The sequence below is a fragment of the Manis javanica genome, chromosome 4, assembly GCF_040802235.1.
Source record: "Manis javanica isolate MJ-LG chromosome 4, MJ_LKY, whole genome shotgun sequence".
NCBI lineage: Eukaryota > Metazoa > Chordata > Mammalia > Pholidota > Manidae > Manis > Manis javanica.
This window is the reverse complement of record NC_133159.1, coordinates 170,988,551-171,015,808: the sequence shown is the minus strand read 5'-3', so window position 1 is coordinate 171,015,808 and position 27,258 is coordinate 170,988,551. Positions and strand designations below refer to the sequence as shown.

General features: G+C 45.9%; 1 protein-coding gene across 3 annotated transcripts in view; it reads left to right on the top strand.

Moving 5' to 3' along the window:
• PRKCA (protein kinase C alpha) overlaps positions 1-27,258 on the top strand; it is a 402,290-nt gene that overhangs the window by 283,875 nt on the left and 91,157 nt on the right. For all 3 annotated transcript variants that reach the window (XM_073235816.1, XM_036997046.2, XM_036997045.2), the window contains 2 exons: positions 25,881-26,037; positions 27,075-27,209. In XM_073235816.1, coding sequence (XP_073091917.1) covers positions 25,881-26,037; positions 27,075-27,209 — 292 coding nt within the window. The remainder of the gene's footprint in view (positions 1-25,880; positions 26,038-27,074; positions 27,210-27,258) is intronic.

Genomic DNA, 27,258 nt, shown 5'->3' with positions numbered 1-27,258 from the left:
CGAGACTCAGCTGTGTATAGTGAGCATTTTTTCTTTGCTTCTTCCATTCATTATACACCGGGCCTGGGTTAGGCCCCTCGGCCAGGCACGGGGACGGTAAGAGAGCTAGGATAGGGCCTTGATCCTGGAATGTGCCGTCTTTGGGGGGAATTAAGACATGAAGAAGGGTGGCAGGGCAGTGTGCAGGTGACTGTGAGTGCGGGGGAGAACCTGCCCGGAGGACGCCACGGACGGCCTCACGTAGGAGGTGACAGTGCAGCCGGGAAGGCGGTGGGGAGACGACGCCTCAGGTGAAGATGTAGAGCAGGTCGCACGCGGTGTGTTTGGGAAGCTCTACACAGTGCAGGATTTTAGGAATTTGAGTATAACACGGGAAGGGCCGCAGGGAAATTTCATTCCATTCCAGGCAGTAGGGCTCGAGTCCTTACAGTCTACAGATTGCACAGTTCTTCAGGACCATGGAGTACAGGCTTTGAGTTTAAATATTTCTTTTTCAAACAGGAGGATTTTAAGTCCCAGGTGGCGGTGTTTTCTCCTAGTCTGAACTCCGGGCATCAGGCCATGGCTCATAGTGACCTCTGACTTTGTCAGTGCTGGGAAAGGCGCATCCAGCACGGAGCCGGTTTGTAGAGATGCTTTTCCCCGTGGCAAGCAGGCTTACGGAATATATAACCGGGTGGGGCTGCCAGCAAGAAGGAGGTAGACCAAGCTGCTTGCTGAAGGAAACCATATTTGTTGGAGGTAATTTCTGTTACATCTTGGCCATGGCATTTGGATCCAGCTCATGAGCACAGAAGCACCTGATTTAGCTGGTCCTTTGGGTTGGGATGGAGGGGTGGGGGCCAGCAGGAAGCTGCTTACCCCCAAGTATATCCAGGTTACCATTCTTGGAGATGCTTCATTTGATCCACTGGTTAAGGTATTTTCATCAGATTCCCACCACTGCCAAGGTACTTCTTCTGTTTCTAGCTGATGAGGAGTCTAGGTGTCACACGTGGAGACCAGCAGCCTGTCACCCAGTGGTTTTCACAGCCACGGATGAGCCTTACTCAGTTACTGCACTAATGGTTGCAAAATGATTTTCTAATTCTGTAATACCTTCTATATTCATTCGCTGGCTTTTATCTGAAAGAAAACCTTTCCCTCCTCCTACATTTTTTTAAAGTAGCAGTTTGGACTCACAAGTTCTTTTTTTACTGTCTTTTTTTTAATCAAATTGTTCTAAATGTGGCCAGTGGGAGCCCCTTCACACTGGATCTGGGTCATTTTGGCACAACCCACCAGGGTAGCAATTCCTTCGCAAGAGTTCACCTTGTACTTGATGTCTCTGAGTTACCCTGTTTTGGGGTTTGTTTGTTTATTTTACTGGGAAATAAAAAGAACCCGGGACCTGAGAGCTAGGGGTGCTTATAGCTCCTGAACTGCCACCGTTGCGAAGCTCTTTCAGTAGACAAAGTGGGAATTGTTTTTAATGACTTCACATGGATGTTTCCCGTGTGATCCCAGCCCGGGATTCTCTCTACCTCTCCCTGTCCTTATTCAGTGCCCACCTCCCTCAGTAAGCTCCCCGCTTCCTGATGGCATCAGTAAATTTACTCATTTGCCCTGCCCCACATTACATGCCGCAGACTTTCAGAATTCGTATACTGATACCTCTACCAGGAACAAGTCTTCTCAATAAAGTTCAAGACTTATTTCAGTTTTTAAAAATTCGTAGATGATACCCCACTGAGAGTAGCTAGTCAGAATACTGTTACTTGGACTAAATGTTTTCCTGTGTAATTTTGTTAACCATTTGATGTACACTGCCTTAGCCAAGCAGTCAAATTCAGCCTCACCAATAATCTGACAAAATGAAGGGGTGTGCCTGCTGACGTGATGTGATAAGAAGTATACAGTGTCGCCTAATGAATATCTTTGCCAAAATTTTTTAACCTGAGGGGAAAAAAAGACAAATCCCAGTAATGGGCCCCTCTGTTTGGCACCTAGCCTAGACTTTTCAAAAATGTCAATGTCATAAAAAAACAAAAAGAGTCAAGGGGACTGTTCTTCAGGAAAGTACGGAGACGTAACAAGCAAATGCAATCTGTAACATTCGATCGGATCCTGGATCTAAAAAAATGACTGTGTGGTGGGCGGTGGGGGAATTCAAATCCAGACTGTATTTTAGGTCATGTTTTTGTGTCAGTGTGAAATTCCTGGGTAGTAATTGTCATGTGATTATGAAGCTGGAATACTGTAGAGGGGGGATGTTTTCTGTTGCCTACAACTTCCAAATGGTTCATCAAAGACAATAAGCCAAAAGGCTGCAGATACCGTGTGTATCACATACACAGAAATCACATGTGGCAAAATGTTAATAATTAGTAAATCTAGTTGAAGGATATATATTGTACTGTTCTTTCAAACTTTGCTGTTGGTTTGAAAGTGTTCAGGGCTCCAAAAAGTTGGGCAATGAGAAGTTGGAGCTTTTTGTGGCTTTCTGCACAGATCACACTCAGCTGGAGGGAGGACCCCAGGTGACCAACATCAGGACCAACATGGGATGCTCATGGCCTGCAAAACAGGCTTCAATGCAGGAAAAGGGAACATTAGAGCAAAGCAGAGACGCTGCTGGCATTCCCACTGAGAGCCTAGGTCCCGTGAGATGAAAAAAACCAACTTGGTTAAGCACCTTCCATGTTCAGACCCTGATTGGATTTGCTTTCCTGTTTATTAATTCATTACAGCAACCCTTTGAGAAAAGTGCTGTCATTCCCATCATTTTGTAACTGGGGAAACAGGCTGGGAGAGCTCCGGGGGCCTGCCCAAGGTCACACAGCTGCTCAGCGGGGGGACTCCCGGCCCCCCGCGCCCAGGCGCATGACTCCCACCCTGACTCAGCCAGCTCCTGGCCCTGCTGAGAGAAGACAGTGCTCCGTTCGCTGCCCTCCCTCTAGCACAGCCATGGCCCACACTGCTGCTCAAGTGTTGGCAATTCCATGTTTCCATCCTGCAGTTAACAGGTGAGGCTACTCTGTGATGTCCCCATGGGCCCTGTTATTACTGCAGCGCCCTTGACAGCACAGTGGGTGAGGATATGTCATCATTTCCCCCAAGCCTCCAATTTCCAGGGCTTCCTTAATGGCTGGAAATAAAAATGGCAGCAGGGAATCTGTCTGAAATCTTTGCTGCCCTACAGTGAAGAATTAAAATGGAGAAGGAAGGAAGGAAATACCCCTTCAGGATGCACTCCTGACTGTGGGTGAGTTGGCCAGACCTGTTGGTCAGCATCATTTTCTGATGCAGTGTTTGCTTTTACCTTAAAATACCTTGGTATCCAAGCTCAAAGTGACGTGGCTTCTGTTCTCCTGCTTAAGGTGATCTGAAGCCCCTGGATTCATTACGGGGACCTCGGTCATCCATCCACTTCAACTTCAGTGACTCCTGCCACAAAAAAAGCCCTCTTAAAGGCGGGCTCTGAACAGCTGCGTCCCTGGGAAGAGGAGAAACAATTAATTTCTAGGACCTCTTTTAAGATCGAACAATTAGCATACAGAGACGTTGACATTGACTGAGCAGGTCATTCTTGTGCAGGATTTTAATTGCTTCTAATTTTAGGATTATCATTTAAGCACAAGATTAATTACCATGAAATTATTGCAAGGAATTTGATCTTCTTCTAGAAAGCAAATGCATTCGCCAAGTGAGGAATCTTTTAGACGCTTGCAAATGATGTCTTTTTTATCGCTTCCATTGAAATTTTCTTTTAACTCTTCGATGGGGAGAGGAGATATTAAGGAGATCAGGATGGAAGAGGTAACTTTTGTTTGCTCACGAAAAGGTTGGAAAACTTGAGTATTCAGTGTTTGGGAATCATTTGGGTCACCGTCAGAAATGTCCCGAAATAAGTGCTGAAACTGTTCCTCTCTATTCATTTCTTCTTCAAGGGTGGGTTAAGAGTTGTCTACAAGAAAGCTGAAGAGGCAGACACCGTGCTTTGGTGTTCTCCGGCCAGAAGCTCTTCTGAGAGCCCACCAACATTTTTTTTTTCAAATGATTTGACAAGGAATCTCCCGTGAATATGTATACACATGCTCTGGTCATTGACATTGAAACGGTGCAGGGAAACATCAGACTATGTTCATCTCAGCTTCTAGGCATTTCCACTTGGAAAGAATGCGGATTTCCTGAGAAAGTACAAGATAAGTTAGGCCCTGGGGTTGTCCTAAAATATCCCCCTTGAATGGAGTTGGAAATGGCCACCTGCAGGAAGCTCCGCACCAGAGCATCCCCCACGGGGGACTTTCTTTACTGAGAAGAACAGTACATGTAGTTTACCACCCATTTTCCATGGTAATTAATGCAAGGTTTGTGGTTAATTAAAGACAGTCAGGGTCCCTTTTAAAACCAAGTCAGGCATTTTTTCCTAGAATAATGAATCAAGAACAGATGCAAGGCAAGCTTCCTATAAAAGTTTTCAAGGTTGGGGCGCTGACTCTAGGGAAAGTTATGTGAGGGTGTAAGTGTCATTTCACACGCTTAGACCCCTTGGAGGCAGGGGATGTAATCAAAGGAGATGCCACCTTCACTGAACACCAAATGGGCAGGTGGAGAGAAGGGGCTCTTGTCCTAGAAAACACCACACTGACATCCCTTTCCCTTTGTTAGGTTACTCTACCTATAGCCAGCCACTGCCGGGAATGGAGGTACAGGGTATAGGAGGAATATTTCTTCGGCTATATATTGCCACTCATATTTTATCGGCTGGCTGCCTGGGTGATTGCCAGAGAAGAACTAATGTGGGTAAATATCTTCCCAGAGGCTCAGAAAGGAATGTCTGTGTGTGTGTGCTGCATGATTTTAAACATCACGGCCTCATTATTACTAATTCCCAGCTACTCTGGATGACCGTGAAGCTTATTTCGAACATCACCCCACCTCTAAGAGAGCAAGGACTCTGTTATCCTCAGAACTTTGAGCTTCTGAAGGATGCCAATATATTTTTGGAGAAGAATCCTCAGCACACATGTTAAACAGTGAACACTCCATAAAGAAAGGATATAGGGGCTTATGTTTAGAAGATGGTAAAAATGATCTGGTTTTAGAGGAAACTGGCATTGGTTTTGGAATCAGACAGATTGAATTTGACACCTGCTGTACCACTAATGCCCACCAAGGGTTAGGGATTGTTACTCTGAATAGAATTTCGTTGCAGTCACGTTTAAGTTATATAGTTTAACAAATCAGAGTGTATCATTCACTGACATTAACTCTTTCTGTCTTGACTCATTCACAATGTACCTGTAACCACAGTGGGACTCCAGGCACACCCAGGGAAACCCAGATTTCATTTGTCTTCCCTTTCCTGTGCTGCTAGGCACTACCTGTGAACACACTTGGAATCAGCGCTTTGAGAATTGAAAGAGCTCTGTAAGAGTTGAAGAGTGAATATTAAGCTGGGAATATTCACCTTAAAGATTCTAACTTGCTGTGACCCTTAGCCTTATCAGCTAAGCTCCCTACATTTCCCCTGCCTTGTCTGCAAATTCAAATTAGGGCACTTAACTCTAAGAACTCCGAAGTTCATTTTATTGCTGTGGGCCGTTTCAGAGAGAGAGAGAGAGAGCTCAGCCTTGGTGCCAGTCAGCATGGCCTCTTGAGGAAGTGGAGTAGATTTGGAGATTCAAGGAACTCTGCAACTCGATGAAGCCTGAGATGTTGGTCTACTGATTTTCCCACAAGTGTGAACCGCAAATGCCCTCAAGTACACCTTCCATCTTCTGGGGAGTGATATTCCCCCCAGTTAAGGGCGGAGGATGTGGCGCCCACCTTCCTCCCTCTGCCTACCCTTCAGCTGTGGACCGGAGTTTAAGCCTCACTGATGTGGGCCAACTCCCTTGTTTCACATATGCAAACACCAAAGCTTAGAGAAGGAACTTGACTGCTAGGTAGGATTTGGGGGTTGTATAAGACCAAAGCAAACCTCAGCCCACTCATGTTGAAGGAGAATTATCAAAGGAAATCTGGGGCATCTTACGGAACTCAGTGGGTGTGCTGTGGGACCCTGGGTGCACTGGAAGAGGACGCTGCCTTTCTGTATCTCACCTCTTTCTACATACTGCTGTCATTCATCCTCAGAGCAAGTTAACGTATTTCTGCACGTTGCATAAAACATGGCCCTGGACAGTTTACTCCTTTGCCTCTTTCCAGCTTCACCTCTCCTGTGTCAGACACAAATCCAAAAATCCCAGGGAAGGGATTCATTGACTCAGTTTGGAGCATGTGCCACCTCTGGACCCATTAACAGTGGCTGAAGGGCAGAGCCTTGAGAGGGCAGACACAGAGGGGAAAGGACATTTCCCAGGAACGCTGGGTGGTGCTGAGCCGTCAAAACAGTGGTAATGCAGTCCTGCCGTGAGCTGGTAACCAGGGTTGTGCAGAAAGCTGCTTTGGGAGTTGGTCCTGCCTTCTACTCTGGTGCCTTTTTCCTTCAACCATGAAGTGAAGTTTAACTAAAGAACAGGGTCAGTGTCTGCGCAGCTGTACAAAAGTGGATTTGACTCATAAGTCCCTTTTGAACAAATATATTTCTGGCCTGGCCATTTTCCAGGAACAGCCAAGGATAAAGAAAAAAATTGATTCAGCAACATTTGTCCAATCCAGCCACCTGGCACATTAATTATCCCTCATTTACAAGCTGTAAAACAGCCCTCCAGGTTCCAAGTGTAAATGGTGTTGATGTAGAAGAGGCTCAGTGATGGCGGTGCCCACAGGAAGCAGAGTTCTTTGAAGGGGCACAGTCAGAATGTGGCACAAGTGGCCGGGAAGGTGGAGAGGTTTGATTAGGGCTTGGGAAAGGGACAAAGCCCTCCGGCCTGCGTTTTGAGCTGTTTGGCCTGAAAAGACTCTCCCCATGGGCAGCTCTCTCTGAGGCTGTGGGGCTCCTGATTCCTGGCAGCCCTGCGCCTCTCACCCCCAGAGCTTTGCTTTCATGAGGAATTCTAGCTGTGAGAGCAAACAAGTTGGCAGCATGCTAACAATGCCCCTGGATTCTTAGCCTCTCTGAAAAAAGCCAGGTTTCCGTTAAGGGAAAAGTTAAGGGAAAAGCAAAGCCCAGTACATTTTACCCATGAGTCATCCCCCACGGTTAGGAAAATGATGTGTCTCCTGCTCGGGTCTATAAGCCGTGGTGATTACGCTCAGGACAGCAGGTCCCCTCTCTATTCTGCCCTCCCGAAGTCACTGAGATCTCACCTGCCCGCCTCTTCAGGCCACCTGGGGAATGGCGTCTTTGTCCTGTGGCTAGTGTTTGACTTGTGGGTCAACAACACTCACCTGCTTCCTCTTTAATCTCTGTCTACCTGTTGGTTTGGCAGATTCAGTGATGGCCTTAGCACCTGGCTCGGTGGCATGCAACAGCTTGGTTATTCCACTGGAATAAAAGTTTTCCAGCCAAGATACTCATTGGGCCCCCAGGCATGTCTTTTCAGAATTAACTGAATCTTGCATTACCTTTGATGGCTGCTGTCACCTTGCAGTGGTCTGAGGTGTTGACAGATGGCTCCAGTCAGAGACGGACATTGAAGGCAGTGAGAAAGCCCAGATTTTTTTTAAACTGTGGTTGAGGTGATAAGAGGCTTTTCCAGGTGAAAATCTCTTAGCCCTGAGTTTAATTAATATTTATCTTCAGCTTTGTATTCTCAGATTAAAGATTGCAATGGTATAACAGATAGAAAGGCTGCAAAAATGGATTATTTTTCTCTCTCTGAGGACTGTAGTGGTCCAGAGACAAATATTAAGTCTCTTGTTTGCAGGCACCCAATAGCTCCTGATAAGTGTGACCCTCAGAGAATCAGCTCCTAAACCCCTTTTTGGTGACCAAGAATGTATGGGGAGATCAGTAAGCCCACAAGTGCTGGGAAGAGCCCTGGACTGGGATGTATTCCCACTGGGGCTGCCCAGTATGGGGCGTAATGCTCCCCGCCTGCCCACCCCCCCACGCCCTCCCCACCCCGTGTGCACTGTGGCCGGCTAACCAGGCATCATGCATGATGCTCAGCCAGCCCATTCCAGGTGGGGAAGCCCAGCAAGGCCACCAGAGATGGGCTCCCTTGGGTAAGCTAGCAAGAACAAATCCCCACTCATAGCCAGCGTCCAAGGCTTCTGCCCTCGGCCCTCGTATAAAAGTGATGAAAGAAGGTTGGTTTCTTTGGGCTTTGTCTCTCGATGGCTCATCTACTTCGAGAGGAAAAATAACCATAGAGAACCAGTAAACATTTTTGTCTTGTCTTTGCCACACTGATGTGAATGCTTATGATTTTATTAGCAGCTGCCTCGGAGCCAGGCCTGATTTAATTCAATTTAACCTCCCCCAGTTATTTTCAGTTCAGCTCTATTTTAAGCCCGGATGAAGGGGAAAGTACTCAGACTGAGGGGGCACATGAGGGAGGGGTGGGAGGCACTTTCTCCCCTCGTTACTCAAGCTTAACCCCGGTTGACATAAAGCAAATGACTTCATGGAGACAGGTCAGCCAGACCAAGTTCTAGTTCTCCACCGGTTCATCTCTGGTATTATCTTTGGTATTGTCTTGTTCCTCTGAGAAAAGAAACATTATATCAGCTGGGGTTCGGGAGCTGTTGGCGGGGATAATAATTATGCAGCCAGAAATACAAATAGAGCGATTTTCTATAGTGCCATGAGACAACTGAATGAGGGCACCTTCCCCGGCCCCTCCCGTTTTCCTTTCAGCAAACTGCATTTATCATGGTAGTGCTGAAGCCCTTTCTCTTCAGAGCACTTTTGTGGATTTCAAGTTCCAGTCTCGTAGCAGGTTACATTTACTTCAAACAAAAACAAGTGTCTATGCAGTTGGCATGGTATTCGGGGAAGTTATTAAAACCAGAGCTCTCTGTTACCCAAAGCAGCTGGAAATGCGGTGGTGTCCCAGGGCAGGGGAGGGGGTGCAGCTGATCCTGGCCTTCCGTTTTGAGGGCCCCAAGGCTCCCTCCTGTTACCATTCAAAGGTGGCCAGGCCCCCAGACACCAGATCCGGCACAGGCCCGACTTAGCAGTGCACCAGAACGCCAGCTTGACTTACAGAGGGAAATAAAACTGTCCTTGTGTCTGTTGGTCAGAGCAGTCATGCCAGTGTGGTTAAGACACCCGAGAAGGCAAATTATCACGAACCCGTTTAATTGATTTACTTTGTAAAATGCTGTCTCTTAGGCCACAGATAGCATAAATCCTCCTCCTCCCCTGTAGACAGTCCTCAGGGGATTCAGAACACTGCCAAGGGAATGTGGAATTATAACAAGGGAATTAGATCAGTGTAATGGAATCAGGCTGAGATGGAACATTCACCTTTAGGAGGGGGCAGCTGTGCCTCTGTGGCCAGACGCACCGGAAGTTGAGCGCTCAGGCGCTTCCCCCGGGGCGAGTCTCACAGACCCTCTTGGGGTTTCCGTCGTGCCTCTGTTTCTCTCTCTCTCATTTGAATATAATCATGCCAGACATAGGCTGGCCTTCCAAGTTTCGAAGCCCTCTGTCTCCTTCTGGGTCTTTGCAAAGCTCTGTTCTGACCCCACATCAATGAGGCCTGAAGCTGGTGCCCAGTGGAGACTCTTGCCCCCCTTGGTGGTGGGGGGGATCGCTTCACTGTGGCTCCAGAGTTCAGCAAGTCCCTCTGTCTTCATCTTCTGCAGGAATGCGTTCCCTGAAGTCTTGAGTGTCTCCTATTTCAGATGATCTGTATAAAATACCTCCAAGTAATATAGTCAAAATATTGTAACAACTTTGTATGGTGATAGCTGGTAGCTAGAATTATCATGTATATAAATGTTGAATCACTGTGTTGTACACCTGAAACTAATGTAATACTGTGTGTCAACTACCCTTCAATAAAAAATAATTATCTACAAAAAAAAAAAAAAAAATACCTCCAAGTAGTAGAGAAGCTGGGCTTGTGTTCGAGCAGGTTCTTAGCTTCAGATCTGTGGCTGTGCCCCTGGCCCCAGCCAAAGTTATATGCAGAATTTTGTGTCTAAGTTCTGGGAGGGAGAGCAGCCGCAGCTTTCATTTTGACCCCCCGCATTGAGGAGTTATTTCCAGTCTGAAGGGCAATGTATTAACCGGGGTTAATACTTTCCCTAGTATCCAGACTAGGAGCTTTGGGCATAGGTGATACCATGAACGTGGAGGCATGAACATGTGGTGAACATTGATTTGCAGGCAGCTTATGTTCAAAGTGGAAGGAGTCTTAGAGATTTCCTAATCTACCACCCCCATTGCTTTCCAGGCAGATCACATGATCCACTGGAGATGGAGACCCAGGAAAGGGAGTGGCGGGCCGAGCAGGCTGGAGAGCCACTGTCCGCCTGGCCCGGTGCCCTGCCTGGCATCTCTGCCCTCTGAGTCCCATCTAAAGCATCTGGAGGTTTTGTAATGTCATTGCTGAAGGTGAAAGGCCCACAAGATGCTGTAGAATTGAGTTAAATGGACTCAGCCTCGGCCTTTGAAAGACAGATCCCTCCAGGGGAAGCACATTGAAAAGCTACCCTCACAGTGACAAGATGACAGCATAAAAGCAAAAGTAGAGTGTTTTCCATGAGAAATCATGGTGGGCAGCTTAGATTCAAACCGAGAATTTACTCCTCTTCCACTTAACCAGGCTTTCTAGAAACAGTGGTATTCCAAGAGCTGCCTAAGAAATCAGAAGGTTTCTGCATTGAACTAAGGTAACTGGCTGAAATCCAGTCTCTCTTGTCCCCTCTGAAATGTTAAGACCCAGGAAAAGACAGAAACCTACAACTGAAATTTGACAAACCACTGAACTGCAGTCTTAGAGAAATTGCTACTGTTAGCCTAATGGGTCTGTATTTGCAGTAAGAAAAAAATGATCAGTGGTCTGGCCATCCTTGGTGCATGAAACAGCAAAGTCCTGTGCACCTGAGAGAAAGAAGGAAGATTCTGTATGCCTCCCCTTTGCTTAGAGAAACAGGGTCTTCACCAGCCAAAAATCCTAGGCGGTATCCCTGCACCGCAAAGGTTCTCTAATTTCAGGTGCTCTCCCATCACTCCACACACAATAACTTCCCAGAGAAAAGTGAAAGGACTGGCTGTAGGAAAGGGCTGGTCTTGATGGATTATGTCTTGAGGATTCTGAGCCCTGTGTGTGAAGTTCATGGACTGGGGTGGAAGTAAGAAGCCCGGTGTCAATGGTGTGTTAACTTTAAACGGATGCCATTAAGTCAGCTGTGGGATTATGTCATTGTGAATTGGGCATGGTTGCACTTGGGTCCAGCAAAGACACCCTGATACCATATTAGATGCCATGCATATCAGTTTGAGTGCTGGCTAAGTTTTGAGGAAAGAGTGTTTACCAGTGTCTGAGTAGATGGTGGACAGAGCCAGTGGGGATATAAGCATAGTGTCTTTTGGCAAACGCCGAGTGTGGACATAGCTTTCCTCATTTGAAAATGAGTAAATAAAACATGCACATAAAATGCAGCCCATTTTAGAAAAATATGGAGGCATCAAGGGAAAAGAATATCATCGTGGAGGACATATTTGAAAATCAATTACTGAAGGGAAAATGACAACAAAAGAATATTTGAAAACTCCATATGGACTTCTGTAGAATTCTGCACAAAGAATACACCATCTTTGTAAAACAAATCTGGAAGCCATTCGAGCAAATAGGTTGAGAGAAAAGGCAGACAAGATGAGGTTTTATTCTTTTTCTTTTTCTTTTTTTCTTAATGACAGAGGGATATACCAAGACGTAGACAAGATGAACGGAGGTGGGCAAGTAAGAAACGCCTGCAAGGAAACTTAAATTGCAGTAACATAATTAAAATCGTCACAGAGCAGTAAAGAGTAGAAAGTCAAACCAGTCTGTGAAAGAACCCTGAGACACTCTTGCAGAATGCAGGCAAAAGGAATGGTGATGAGAGAGAGAGGATGATGAAAATGGAAGGCTGTAAACAGGAGGTAACTTGAGAATGAAGAGTGTTATCCCCAGGATGACAGAAGAAAGACTGAAACAGAGGCAGTAATTCAGTGCAATAGGAACAGATTTATGGAGCATTCAAACTAAAAGGAATGCTCTCTATTCTGGCAAAATGAATGGAAAGAAATCTGCAGCTGGAAACAGCCTAGAAAAATTTTGATTACAGAGAAAGTAAACACCTTTCCTTCCAACTGTATAGGTTACATTTAGGGAAACAACCCAGGTTGACATTAGACTTCACTGAATGCAATACTAAACTTGAGGAGAAAAGGAAGCATTACTTACAGAGTGTGGAAAAACAAAGTTTATTGCCCCCAAATTTCTCATCCACCCAAATTGCCATTCATATAGCATATTCTCAGACATGCAAGAACTCAGAATAGATGCCCCACATATCTTGAAAAAGTTACTTGAAGGCAAGCTAAAGAAGACTGCAAGGTGAAGATGAAGTGAAATTAAAAGTTCTGGAATGGGGAAGTCATGTATCATGAGGATAAGCAGCAAGCATTAAAATCAATTGAACATGCTAACGTGAAAAATAATTACTGAAAACTATCAATCCTATAATAAATTAGGAACCCCAAAAGCCCAGTAATTTTATGGTAACAAAGATGGGAATTGGGATGGGAGACAGTGGGGTGGGAAGGCCGTAGAACACAGCATGCAGAAGTCTTCATGCACAAGAGCAGGGTCAGAAGTTGCTATTTCATTCTTTCTTTTGGCAATCAGAGAAATGTAGAGTTTAAAAATGGGGGCAAATCTTTAAGATGGTCATCAGTAAAATTAAAGGATTTATGCTTTCTAAACTTGTTGTTAAAGATAAATGTAAACAAAACACAGTCTAACAAAAGGCTGAAAGCACAACATAACTAGGAAGCAGAAGAGATAACAGGTGAAGCCACCCCACAGGCAGTAGTTCTGTGGAGGTTAACATTGTACTAGAACCTGCGTGCCGGCCCCTCTCCCCACTAGCTGGGTTACCCACTGTTTAGGTGCCGCTTAATCCCAGCTTCCCCATCTGTGAACGGAACACCCCACGGGCCCTCCTGGGGATCAGTTAACTTGTCCAATATTCCGAACATTTTGCCAGCAGACACTTGTGCTTACAGACAGACAGACAGTGAGGATGGAGTAACAGGTTTAAACTGCCCATAGTTTTCAGACTGGAGAGATTTCTATCTTGTACGAGAGGAAAAAAATCTTTTACTTTCTACCCTTCCAGGTTCTTGGCTGGGACTCTTAACAAGAGATGGATTAGTGAGAGAAAAAAACAACACACTTTTTTTCCCTCCGTTTTGTTCTTCTTTTTTTTTAATTGAAGTATTGTTGATATACAGTCTTACGTTGGTTTCAAATATACAACCCAGTGGCTCAACAGTTACCCCTATTATTAAATCCTCACCTCCCTCTAGTGCATTTACTATCTATCAATGTAGTAAGATGTTACAGAATCATTAACTGTATTCTTTATGCTGAACTCTATCCTGGAAACACACACATTTATGTGATACACATTGTGACAGGGGAGCCTTCATAAGGAAATACCAAAAGAAACTGTTAACCTTCAGTGTTTCTGCAACTGGGCTTGATAAGGGGAAAGTCATGGGAAGATGTGATAGGACAGAAGAATATGAGCTAATGCAGTAAATTGGGGTGATGGTGGGTATGGGGGGACTTAGTAAGTTCTGTTCGGGTCCCTCCCAGGGGTCCCTCCATCTTTGAAGACAAGGATGTTCCTTTCCTCAGGTATTGGGAAGGCATCTCTCACATTAGAGTCCATGACCTGCTTCAGGGAAGACAGGTCAGAGAGGGTCCTTCCTGCCATTTTTCAGATTCCATCAGCTTTAAATAGTCAGTATGCCAAGGTGTTGTATTTTGAGGGGGGCATGTCCTGAACCCCACCAACCTAAAGCAAGTGATGCATAAACACTTAAAGTAATAAAGAATGGGCAGAGATGCATCAGGTGAACAGAAAAAAAAGCAGCTGAAGTGGAATTCGCTGTGAGTCATAAGACTATGCCCCTGGATGGGAAAGGCTGGACTTTAAAGCATGTTGAAAATGTAGAACAATTTAAAGCATAGGCTTGTTGTAAGAATTAACAGAAAGTTGAATATGATAAAATAGATGGCCTAGTACAAACAGAAACCACATGATCCAATGAAAAGATATGGCTCATTCCATAAATGTCGGGAAAGTAGTCTGAACATTTGGAAGAAAAAAATAAATTTTGCCTCACACTATACACCAAAATAAATTTCAGATGGATTTTAAAAGTTAAATAAAAAGAATGATAAAAGAAATATAAGTGAATGTTTAGCTAATCTCAGAAAGGGCAAGAATTTTTTAAACATTAAAGGAACGGAAGACATAAAAGAAATATTTGACGGATTTAACTGTATAAAAATCTAAGCTTCTGTGTTTCTGGAAGCACTGTGAATGCAATCTAAATGCAGTTTGCTCCAAATATGATCAAGTGCTGTTATCATTCATAAGAGCTTTTCTGACCTGGTGAGAAAATTCTTTAACACTCTGTGGGAAACTTGAACAAGGAGTAAGTTAAAGAGATACAAATGGCCCCATAACCATATTTTAAAAATCTCAAAAAATAATCAAGCCAGAATTACAATGCTATTTTTTCTTTTTCTCACCACACTGTTGATAAGATGTTGGTCGGGCTTTGGGGAAGGAACCTGGTAGCACGTATCAAGCGTCTTGAGTGATTTTGTCCCCTTCGATCCACTTACAAGAATTTGTTCTAAGGGAAAAAAATCAGAAGTCCAGATGAATATTGTGCATGAAGGTGATTAGTTGCTATGTTGCTTTTAAAGGTGAAGAATTTTTAACTACATAGATGGCCCCAAACAGGAGATGGACTAAATAAATTATAGCTGGGAATTGGGATGTTGGAATTCCAAATGTTTTCAAGGCATGCTTCGTTGTTATAAAGGCAGAGTCTAAAACTCTGTTCGTAGCTGTGAATTTTATAAAAATGTTTCAGTATAGATGTATGCAGAGCCAAGAGACTGGTAGTAAATATACAAAAATATCAGAAGTGGCTCTCTTAAAGAGTAAGTGATTTTAGTTTTCTTCTTTATCCTTTTACATATTTAAAGTTTTGTGTGATGAGTTTATCTATTACTCTTGTAATAAAAAAAAATTTTTTGTTAAAATCTTCCTGTGTTTATACAGAATCATTTCAGTCTCTGATAATTTGGAAAATACTATTTCTCTTACAACCAGATTCCATTCCTTTTGTAACATCAGAGTTAAAGAACTTTAATAGACATTTTTATTTTCTACTAGCTGTAAGAGAAAAAGTCGTGAAGTATTTATGATCTTTTTCTAAGGAACTAGTGTTGCCCTTTCTCCTCTCTGGCCATACTCTGAATTCTCTTTCATAAATTTATTTCAGTGGGACTTTGAAGAGTCACAGTTTATTCACTGGGACAGAGATTTCATTCTTATCCCCAAGCAGTGAGTCTCACCAGTGAAACAGAACAATAAGTAAATAGGCCCTCAAAAATGTGAGATTACTTATGGCCTTGAATCCAGATTTATATGTGGGTTGTAGGTGATGGGATGGGAATGGTTGAGCAGGTGCATTTTTAGTGTATCTCATTCTTCTTGCCTTTGCAATAAAGGAATTAACAAATATTACAGAATGGATGGGCCATATTAACATGCAAGAGATCAAATCCAACATTCTGGGGGTTTCAACACAGATGGTACCAGCAGACCTGACACAGCATAGTTAGAACAAATGGACCAAAAGTGACACCAAGACCTCGTAAACAGTTTATCATTTAAACTGATTATATCATTATATGCAGAAGCAGTTTATCATTACCCAGTCAAAAACTGTTCATTGTTGACAGTTTTTTGCATTTTATTCCTAAGATCTTTAGAAGTTCTACATGGTAATTTTATCCCAAGAGTAAATGACCCTTTGATACATTTTTTCTGAAAGCTGGAACTACATTAAATTTGTTTGTGGGCTCCTCAACGCTTTCTTCAAGACATTTAATAACATTTTCTAAGAAGTGCCTGACTCGTTTTGGCCTGCCTTCATTCTCCAGCGCAAAGGCCTGTTAGGTTTTTCCTTGTCTGAGAGTCCCTCCAAATGGACGTTTTATGTACTGCAACCGAGAGATGAGAAGTTTGCCAGCTTTCCCGTCTGCTTTAGCTTCTCAGAGAACAACAGGAATCACTGGGCACTCACGGTTTCGCCTTGCCCTGTGCTGACTGGTGGGGAGATACCCAGGTGGGGTATAGGCTGCAGCCCCTGCTCCCGGGTTGCTCTCAATCTGGGCTGGGCTGGTAGAAGAATGAAGGTCGGAGAAGATGGGCCTTGCTCCAAGTATGGGCTAGAAGCTCTGGGATAGATGGAGGGTGTGTTCCAAGTGACCCAAGGGTGCGGCAGCATGAACCCAAAGTGCAGGCCAAGGGTGGCAGGTGGCATGGAGATTCGGGTATTTAGCAAGCAGCTACTGAGTGCGTATCAAGGTGCTACACCAGAAAGTAGGGGTTCAAAGTAAGCAGTAGCAAAGAGCCTGGCCTCACTGGTGTGGAACGGGCTTAGTTAAGTGCTAAGTGTGATGGTTGGGCGCAGTTAAATATCTAACATGCTCAACATCAACCAGGCAGAACCAAGGTCAGCTCCGAACTCATGCCGCCGCGCCCTAGGTGAGTGTGGACCAGAGCATGGAGTGGCCCTAAAACTCGGGGAGAAATATTCAAGTGCATGCTAGAGAATGCAGGCTGTTGGCCTGTTTTGTGTGTCGGGAGCCTCAGAAAATGCTGTGCCCACTCGTGCTATGATTGAAAATCTCTCAGTTCTGCTTTGCGCGAGGAGAATGCGGCTGTTTCTCCTGATCCACTTCTGTTGAATCAGGCCACCACCCAAGATCAGCTGCACCTGGCCTATCAACTTTTCATGGGTATCTGTATGAGAAGTTACCTCCTTCTGCCAGGTTGAGCTTGTGGGCACCCACAAACATGCACCCATGTCCCTGTGTGGAGACACGTGCCCCTCACAGCCACCCTGGCCATGGGCAGACCGCCTGCCTTACCCCTCCCATCCAGGGGCGGTTCCAGCCAGCTCTGGCTCCCCTGGCCAGGACCGTCTCAGCTCCCAGACCTCTTCATCCACAGCCAACGTCCGGCCTCTCCCTCAGGAGTGCTTCCACCCCCTTTGCAGGCAAGTCCTGAAAGCATGTGCGGAGAGGGAGGGACGGTCCCTCAGTCCTGGGGGAATTGGGCTCAGGCCACAGCCAAGGTCCTCAACCCAGGGCCCACGAGTGCCCCAAGTTATTAAAAACTGTAATATTGTGTTAAAGGTGTTTATGGCTTAAAGAGTATAAAGAATCTCTAGCCCAGAGGGCTTTAAGATGGACTTGTCACCCAGAGTTAAAACCCGTGTGCGTCAGGAATGTGACTTGGGAGCTGTACCTCTGCCCGCTCCACTGTGCCAGCTAGAGCCGCCTAGGGCTCTTCTGTGGTGACCTTCTGTGGCGACCTGACAACCTTTGGCCTTGCTAAACCTGGTCCATCTCAGACATGCTGACCAGCTCGCTGTCACCTATGACATGCTCCACCCTTGCCAGGGCTTGTCTCTTCAATGGTTTGAGAGGCTCCAACTCAGATCCCCTAATCCTGGAACCTCGCCTACTGGTAGACAGCTTGGCCACCCCCAGCACATCTCACGGGAAGGGCGTTCAGCAAATCCTGTTCCGGAAGCAATCTGTCACTCCACCAGTTTCCCCACCAACATTTGGAGCTCTGGCTTTTGGCTCCCGGTGCAGAACTGACTTGTAGCGACACGAGGGAACTGGCAGCTCCTTAGACACAGTTTCTCCCTGCAGCATCGTCAGAAGGGGCCCAAAGTAAAGGCAAAAACAAACCTTGAGAACACGACGTTCTTCTTAGTAACGTGACCAGGAAAGTGCAAACTAGAGGGATCGTCAGAGCTCTGGTGTGTGGTGTGGGTGCGCTTCACCGTTGTTCTGAGCTGCTGGGGTGAGGGTTTTCTCCCTTTCCCTATCTGATCCTGCCCGTCGGCCATTTGAGATGCTGTGAACTGAGCACCTGGGTTTTGGTAACTTCCTCAGCAGAACAAGCACTTATTAGCTCTGTAAAGTGCAGCTAGATTAACCAGGAAGCGGAGGGGCCTCTCCTGCACTGGGCGCCCCTCTAACCGATGAGCTGTTTGCATTCCGGTGCTACTGGGTACACATTCCTGTAAAAGTCTCATTTCCAAAGCAGCTGTTGCATTGTTAAAGAACAGCCCTGTTGATACCTTATGAGCCCACTGTTTGCACTCGGCCCCTGGGCGGGGCCAAGGTGTTGAAGGGGCTATGGGTACCTGCACCAGGTGGGGTTGGCCAATTGCAGGTCATGGCCATATCAGATGTCCAGGGAGGAGGCTGTGCATCAGGCTGGTCTAGGAGTGCAGACTACTAACGCAGCCCAAGGAAAAGAAGGCCAGCCAAGCACACATGAGAGATGCCGGCTTCTGCAGGTTCTGCTGGGAAAGGAGACAACAGCCAAGGACAGCGGGGGCCTCTAGCTCCTGTTGGGAGACACACCCTCTCTCCTCAGCCCCGACCCAGGTCTCCTCCCAAGCTTCAGGACGAGGTCAGAGTTCGGGAGGCTCAGATCGAAGCAGAAGGAAGCAGAAGGATGTGGATTCTTAACCAGGAAGTAGAGGCTCCTTTCCCGTGGCAGCTTCTCTTCAACGTTTGGTTGTGGTGGGATGGTATTGGTTCTAGGCCAGGGATCAGTAAACCATGCTTGAGGGCCAGATCTGACCCATAGCCTTTTATGTTTTTAATAAAGTTTTATTAGAACACAGCATGTTCATTGTTAACATATTATCTATGACCCCTTTTGCTCTATAACAGGAGTTTTGAGTGGTCATGATGAAGACTTTATGGCCTGCAAAACCTAAAGTATTTATGATCTTTTCCTTTGTAGAACAAGTTTGCTACCCCTGTTCTACACTAAAAGCTGTACCTGAGGGCAGAGGCTGCCCTGGGGGGACCAAGGAGAGGTTAATGCTCAGGCCCCAGAGCCAGGGCTTAGCTGCACCCTTGACTCCATCACTTATTAATGCCCGACCTTGGGCAAGTTACTTACCATCGCTGTGCCTCAGTTCTGCATCTGGAAAATGGGCATGTGGGTCATTACTTCACAGGAATGTTGTAAGGATTAAGCGAGCAGGTGTCACAAGGCACACGGAAATCTGTCAGTAAATGTCCCTGTTCTTTTTGTTGAGATATAATTCATGTACTGTAAAATCACCCTCTTAAAGTGTACAATTCAGTGGTTTTAAGTATATTTGCAAGATTGTGCAACCATCACCACTATCTAATTCCATATCATTTTTGCCACCCCGAAAAGAAACTCCTTAATGGTACCTGCAACCAATGGGAAATGAACACCATTTTAGATACATGTGTACTGTTTTGTGGACTCTAATTTTCCCTGGTTTCAGCATTTGTCTTATGATCTTAAAAATCCCTGCATTAGTGCAAATTTACCCAACTTGCTTTACACCTACAATGTGAGGGAACTGGCACCTTCTTAGACACAATTTCTCCCTCACAGCAGCATCAGTGAATCTAAAGTTCTTTGAAAGATGGTTCTATGTCTGTCTAATAATTATCAAAATTAACTCTCTGTGTTTGTTCAAAGGCATAGTCTGTGGGATTGGGAAGCCTCTGCCGCCCTGTCGCCTGATGGTAAATGGGACCAGGTTCTTTTGACCACAGACACTAACGCCCCACTGATTTCTCGTACTTGTTTGTTCCCCTGATATTTTTGCTTTCACATTTCTTCAGCTGTTGGTAACTTCAAAACAAAGAAGAGTGGGGGGTTTTTTCCTGTAGATCAGAAAAACATAATTTTTGCTTTTGCTAATGCCAGGCAGGATTAGAGAATTTTGTTTACTCTTGTTTTTGCTGTGGAGCAGGGATGGAGGTGGGAGGGGGTCACCCGGGTCTGCACACAGTGAACAGTCCTGACTTTGCAGCAAGTCCCTGTTTTGAGCCTTGTCAGCCTTTTAAACACAAGCCAGGAACAAGAGCACTCTTAGAGTGGGAAAAACAGCACTAAAAATAGAGGATTCTTTTCTAAAGTGAAACAGATCATTTGAAAGGGCCATGTTGTCCTTGAATCTGGAGGCACTTGACTTTTTTGTGCCTCACCAAGCAATGTCCCTGTACAGATATGAGCTCTGTGTTGGGCAGGGTTACTAAGGGTCACTGAAGACAAGTCCAGTCTGCAGGCAAGGGGGGATATAGCTGTGTCCTCAACAAAGCTTTTAGTTTATGTCATAGGTGAATCCTTCAGAGTCTTCATGTGCCCAGCCAGAGCACCCTGAGGTAACCTCAGAGTGAGGTTAAAAATCCACAGAGACATAGGCAGAGTCAACAGTGTTGGCCTGATCCAGTTTTCTGCTAGGTGGTGAGCTTGTGGATGTTTTATTATCATACTTAATAATTTATGCTACATATATTCTTGGGATCAAGAGGCCATCTGGACCATTCTCTGAATGGATCAAGGATTGCATTGAATTTTTCTATTTTAATCCCAAGCTATTTGGAACAACTCAGAGCTATTGAACTCTGGCTTAACCCTGAGGTCTGGAAATTCCAATGCTGTGTTAACTGTCACTTTAATGAACTTGGTTTCTTTACTCTGAAGAAACAACCCTGCCTCCTGGCCCAGCCAGGAGGACTAGATGATGATGATGATGGTGGTAAAGATAGCAAACACTTACTTAACATGACCATTATAATAATAAATAGCAAAGACTTACATAGTACTTTGCTCCAAGTTCTCTCCTCAATGCTTTACATATATTAACTCCTTTTATCTCTCAACCTTATGATATAGGCACTATTATCATTGCTATTTTGTAGATGAACACACTGAGAAGCCAGATAACTTGTCCAAAGTCATGCACCTAATAATCAGCAGAGCAAGGACTTGAACCCACCTGCCCACTAAGTCACTGCCCCCTGAGGAGTCAGCCACCAGCCATGGCCACTATACAGAGCCTGTCACTGAGCACCCTTGGGTACACAGTAGACAGTTCCCTGACTGCAAGTCTCATGGATATGGCTTTTCTCTTCCAAAGAAAGTATGGTGGTCACTTCTACCTGCCTGCGTTCGCATCTCTACTTCCACCCCAGCAGGCAGGCCCTTGGCAAAACCCCTGGCTTTGTTCCCAAGTGCTGACTCCTCTACCCACCCTGGGGCCCTTTGATGTAGATTCTCCAGTCTGGCTAAGGCTGCCTCTGAGCTCCTGATGAGACTGCCCGTATGCCTGAACACTTATTCAAAACCCGCATGTCCTGGCCTTGCCTACCCACCTATATCAGGTATCTCTGGGGCACCATGGAAGTATTTTTCAGTCTTCATAATCTTATTTGAATGGATTTTGTCCAGGAATATCTTACATTATCAGGAAATGATACAACCTTTCAACCCAGGCTGGGTTTTCGCAGTGTCATCAGGCATGACAGCTGATGATTTCAAAGCAGGCACCTCAAACCAAAAGAAGGTAAATACCATGAGTATTCTACATTGCTATGAAAGTTCTAGAATTGCACAACAGCTTTTTATTCTGAAAGGGCCCAAACCATGGCACAGTTGTATTTCTTCAGCAGGTATGTCCTCCTCACAGAGTCTGCAGACCCCTAATGAGATGAGAGGGGAGCGTTCCTACCTGTAGTGTGCATTGCACCAGCGGCTCTGAGCCCGTGGGGCAGGCCCTGGGAGTGTGGCCGGTACAGCCAGGTGAGCAAGGGATGCGTGCTTCTGCACCACTGTTTAGAGACCATCTGCCTTTCAGAACTTGAGTTGGCATGATAGAACTTTACCCCCAAAAAAGCCTCATTCTCAATATAATTTCTCAAAGCAGCATGTTTTTTCCCCCCTGAAGTCTGTGTGTCGAAACAGTTCAGCTCTTGCAGAAGATGAGAGAAAGAGCTGAGCCATGCGACCTCTGCTGGGTCAGTAGGTTCTTGGACCTACGCGTACTCATAGGCTGGGAAATATTCCACATCCTTAAAGCCCCAGAACTGGCATCCCTCCAGCACGCCTCCCAGGAGTGGGGCAGGGGCACTGAGGGGCCATCACTTTTGGTCGTACTTGACATGATTTCTGAGGGCACTCACCTACCATTAAAAAGCCTTACATTACATGGTGAGAAAGTTATTTCCCCTTTCACTTTTCCATGATTCTTGAATGTAGGTAGAGCAAGACTCGAATCTAAGGCTGGAATATCCTTAACACTCTAATACTTGTTAATTCCTCCCTTTGTAACGGAGAGCAGGCCTCAGGCAACTGTATCAGCTGGAAATAAGGAATGCTTTGATTTTCACTGCATTTATTTTTATGGTTGCTTTCTATTTAGGGCAGACAGTCTTGGTTTTTCATTTACCATAGTGATATGTCTCCTTTTTAAACATTCAGTGTTAAAAAGTAAATTTTTTAAATGTGAATTATATACCGAATCCTCAAATGATGCCAGTTGATGGGGATCCAGGGACCACCCTTTGAGAATGACTGCCAGGTGCATGGAATGGCTTCACCTAATTCTCTCCTGAGCAGCCTGAAAGGTGCTAATGCCTGGACCTCAGCCCAGACCACGTCAATTGGATTTGGTGCCAGGAGGGGGGTGTGGGACCCAGACATCAATATATAACGAAAACATCCCAGGCATTTCCAGGGCAGAGCCATGGCAGAGAGCGCAGCCGCCATCGGCACCTCTGCGGGGGCCGCGTCCTTACTGCCCTCGCGCCCCACATCATGACTGCATTTTCCCCTCCTTTCTCTCTGCCTCTTGCCCTTCTCTTCCACCCACCACGTGTCTTGCTACTCTTTCCCCTTTGCTAGCGTCCCTCTCCCTGTCCGTGCTGCTCTGTGGCCCTGCCTTCTCACCCCGGCCACTGCTGGCACCCCCAGCTGCAGCCACATCAGAAAATTTCCACACCATACTAGTCATGGCCGTTGCTCAGCAGTTCATAAGCTGTCAGTCCAGTTCTGAACATCTAAGCCTCCGGGGGTGTGTTCTCTGCCAGGAACTTGTATTAACAACAGCGTGACGACCATCACTGGCCTCTGTGTGCCTGTCACTGTTCTAAGCACTTTACAGGTGTGAAGCTATATAATCCTCTCAGGGAGGTAAGCTTTTTCAGGTGAAGATACTGAGGCGCTGAGCGCTTAACTGTCTCGCGTGGGGTCACACAACCATGACGTGGCAGAGCCAGAATTCACACGCGGGCAGCCTGGCCCAGAGCCCACATTCTGACCAGAGGGAACCCCCACACTGGCTGCTCCCAGTCCTGATCCGGGTGTCCAGCATGAGACGAACTGCACGTCAGTGGGCTCCCCTCCGCTGCAATAAGAAATTGGACTTTGGACCCACTGTCTACTGCAATGACATTTGGAATTGATAACTCTTTTTATTTTCAACTTAAATGATAGTATCTCAATAGGAAGCACAAAGCTTTAAATCCCATCAAGATTTTAACTCATCACCATTCAGAAGAGATCAGTCTTAAATGATTCTGTGTGTGCGAGCTGTCAGGACTATAAATTGACAACGAAAAGGCCCGGACGCACAATCATTCTGCAGCTGGCAGAAGGAGCTCTTGGCAGCCGTGATGGTTCCTCATTAGTTTATCTGGGATGCAGCCTTGGTGTTAGACATTCTGGGGCATTCTCTGCCTTTTAAGGAGTATCTGATTCTCATTTCATGGCTTAATTGGAGAGAGAGCTTTTGGTCTCTTCCCATTCCTTGTGGGAGACCTCCATTTTTATGCTCAAATTTCTCGTCTGATACTTGGATTGCTGTTTTAGGAGACTAGACCTTGTGCATTGCATTAAAAACCTTCTGCGTGAGCTTGGGGGAATCCTACAGGGGCCAGGTCCCTCGGAGACTTCCTGCCTCCTTGAAGATTTTAAAATTGAGGGCCATGGGGATGAGTCCAAAGCACTGTGCCTGGGGCATGGTAAGCAGTCACATCACGGATTTTTCTACTCCATTTTCCAAGCCACCAACTGTATAAGGCACTTTATAGACGTTATTTCATTCAGTTCTCCCCATAGCCCTGTACCACTGGATATACGCCCCTGTTCTTTTTTCTAGAGGACGAAACAATCTCATGAACTTAAGTGTCCCAGTGCTTGGCATTATGTGATGAAGGCAGGATTTGAAAGCCGGTCTGCTGAGATGCAAAACCCATGCTTGCTTACTTGCTTATCCACTTCCAACTGGATGGAGTTTGATATTACGGGGAAAAAATCCTTGGAAGGCATAATGAGTATGAGAACCAAATGCCAGCTTCTCTGTGGTTCATAGGTCAGAGTCGGCCCATTCCCTGCTCAGTCCATTTAAATATGGTCCCGTCTGTCATCTGCCTGGGCTAAGAATTCCAGGCAAAGCGGATGTAAGGCCGTGGGTCAGTGGGCATCAGCCCTGTGTCGCCAACCTGGGGTGGGGGGCAGTGCTCACCTGTGACTTCTGCTCTGACCAGGCTCTTCAGCACCTTCCATCCCCTTACTCTATCCCTGCCCACTCGAGCACCTTCTTCTAAAATTCTTCTAAATTCTAACTATCGGACTCAGCTGGTGGTCTCCAATCTTCTGGAGGCTTGGTAAACACAGACCACTGGATCTGCCCTCAGAGTTCTGACTCAGTTGGTGGTGCCCATGCTGGTGGCCCGGGGGTCACCCAGGAGAGCCACAGGGATAACCCAGTCCCGGTTTTATGTGCACCCTTGGTATCTGGCTAATTAGGGGCCCTGATGAGGGGAAAGTTCAGCCATAGGAGGAAGCCATTGGAAGATGGCGAGGGAGACGCTGGGTAAGGCAGCCTCTGGCTTTTGTCTCTTCTTGTCACAGTGATAGATCATGGCCTGTTTCACTTACATACTGTGCCTTTAGCCATTCCTGCTGTTTTATTCTCTGTCCAGCTCCAAGAGTGCCTCCCTCCGTGGGTGAAATGGCCTTTCCTCCTAAGTATTTTGGATTTCTGTATGAGTACTTCCTGAGCTAGAATTTGCATTGGAATCACCTGGGGTTTTGTTAAAGTGAGACTTCGGGAATTAAAGAGAATTTTGGGGGTGGGGCCTGTGATTCTGCATGTCTGATGAGTGCCCAGGTGACATCCAGGGCGGTGAGGGTACATCAACCTGCACAATTCACCACAAGGCCATGGTGCCCCTGTGGAGCGTATTCTGCATTACAACTGTTGGCACCAGTGGCTCTTTCCCCTGCTTCACAGTAGTCGCCTGGGGAGCTTTAAAAACTTGGGCCACACCCATCAGGGATTCTAATTCAGTTGTGAGCACTGGGATTTTTAAATGCCCTCCCAAGTGATTTCCAATGTACAGGTTGGAAATCATTGGCCTTTAGAAAGAAGAGAGAGGACTCCTTCGAGGAGCTTATGTAATGCAATGCCATGGACTGCGCCAGCCTGCTGCCAAGGGGGAGGTGCCCCAATTCCCCTGGAGAAGGGCTGGAAGCAGGACCGGGGAAGCTCACTACCATACAGATTCTGCTTCAGCAGGTTTGGGGAGGGACACACGTTTCTGCACTTCTAATAGGTGCCCAGGAGTCGCTGATGCTGCCAGTCCAGACTGCTGCAGAGCCCCAAGGCTTGACCACAGTGGCCCCCGTGATGCCCATTATCCGTAGCAGAGATTCAGTGCGTTGCTTTTCTTGTGGAAGATCAGAGACTTTTGGCCTCCCCTCCCCTCCTTTTAAACCGTCTTGATGTCACTCTCATTCAGCTCAGCCTTGTCAGAGGATACGATACCACGGGACAACACCGGTCCATTCTCTTTTTGTAGCATTTGATCTTTCTTTTGTCTTCACAGTGCGAGATGCAAAAAATCTAATCCCTATGGATCCAAACGGGCTTTCAGATCCTTACGTGAAGCTGAAACTTATTCCTGACCCCAAGAATGAAAGCAAACAAAAAACCAAAACCATCCGTTCCACGCTGAACCCCCAGTGGAATGAGTCCTTTACGTTGTGAGTTTTCTCTTCTCTTCTCTTCTCGGTTGAGCTCCCTCCCTACACACCACAGAAGCGCCCATCTCATTATTACAGATAATGAGGTGGGTTTGTTATAAACTCCCAAGACTTTCTCAGACTGCTGCTAAAAGATAGCTTTTATCACTGCTGTTTGATGGGTGGTAACTTGGTTTACCAAGAGTCACATAATGCAGGTCCCAAATTATTATCAATACCTACTGTGCACAAAAAATTCTCTTACATTAATGATGATATAAAAATATATAAATTGTGGCCCACCTCTTGCTGGACTTAGGTTTTTTTGAGGGTTAGGAGAGGGTAAGATAAAAATTCAATAACTTTTAAAACAGAATATGTGAGTAACATGGAGGGCGCTGTTGCCACTGAATGGGAAGAGCACCCTTCCCTTTCAACAGGGAAGACTTCCTGGAAGAGGTGGCATTTAAAGTGGGGCATGAAGGAGTGCCAGGATTTTGGGGGTAGAGATAGTAGAAGGGAAAGAAGGAAAGAGGTAATGGGAACAGGGAATGTCATAAAAAGTAGGGCTGAGAAAGCACTGACTGCCACTGAGCATACGTAGGTGGCCCTCTTTGCAGACTAGGACACAGAAACTGGTTGATCTGGATCGCCAGAAAGGTAGCGTGTACCACTTAGAGTAGACATTGGCAAGCTTTGCTGTGTAAAGGGCTACATAGTAAATAGATTTTATGTGTAGTCTCTGTGCAGCTACATTACTCTGCTGTTGTAGACGCAAACCAGCCATAGACGATATGTAAACAAATGGCCATGGCTGTGTTCCAATAAAACTTCACTCACAAAAACAACCGGTGGGCCAAATTTGGTCCTTTGGTTATAGCTCCTAACCCCTAGTCTGGAGCTCTGGTTGCCAGGGGGCTGGTAACTTTGTTGGCAATGGAGAGTCACAGGAAGAGAATTGAATATACCATTTTTTTTTGTCTCAGGCTCAGATCATGAGCATGTGGTGTCTCCCAAGATGATCAAGATGACCTGTGCATGTGTGCATTCTTTTGTAGCAAATTAAAACCTTCAGATAAAGACCGACGACTGTCTGTAGAAATCTGGGACTGGGATAGAACCACCAGGAACGACTTCATGGGGTCCCTCTCCTTTGGAGTTTCGGAGCTGATGAAGATGCCAGCCAGCGGATGGTGAGGAAGCCCCTGAGGCTAAATATGTCCATGTCTACCAAGGGTTAAT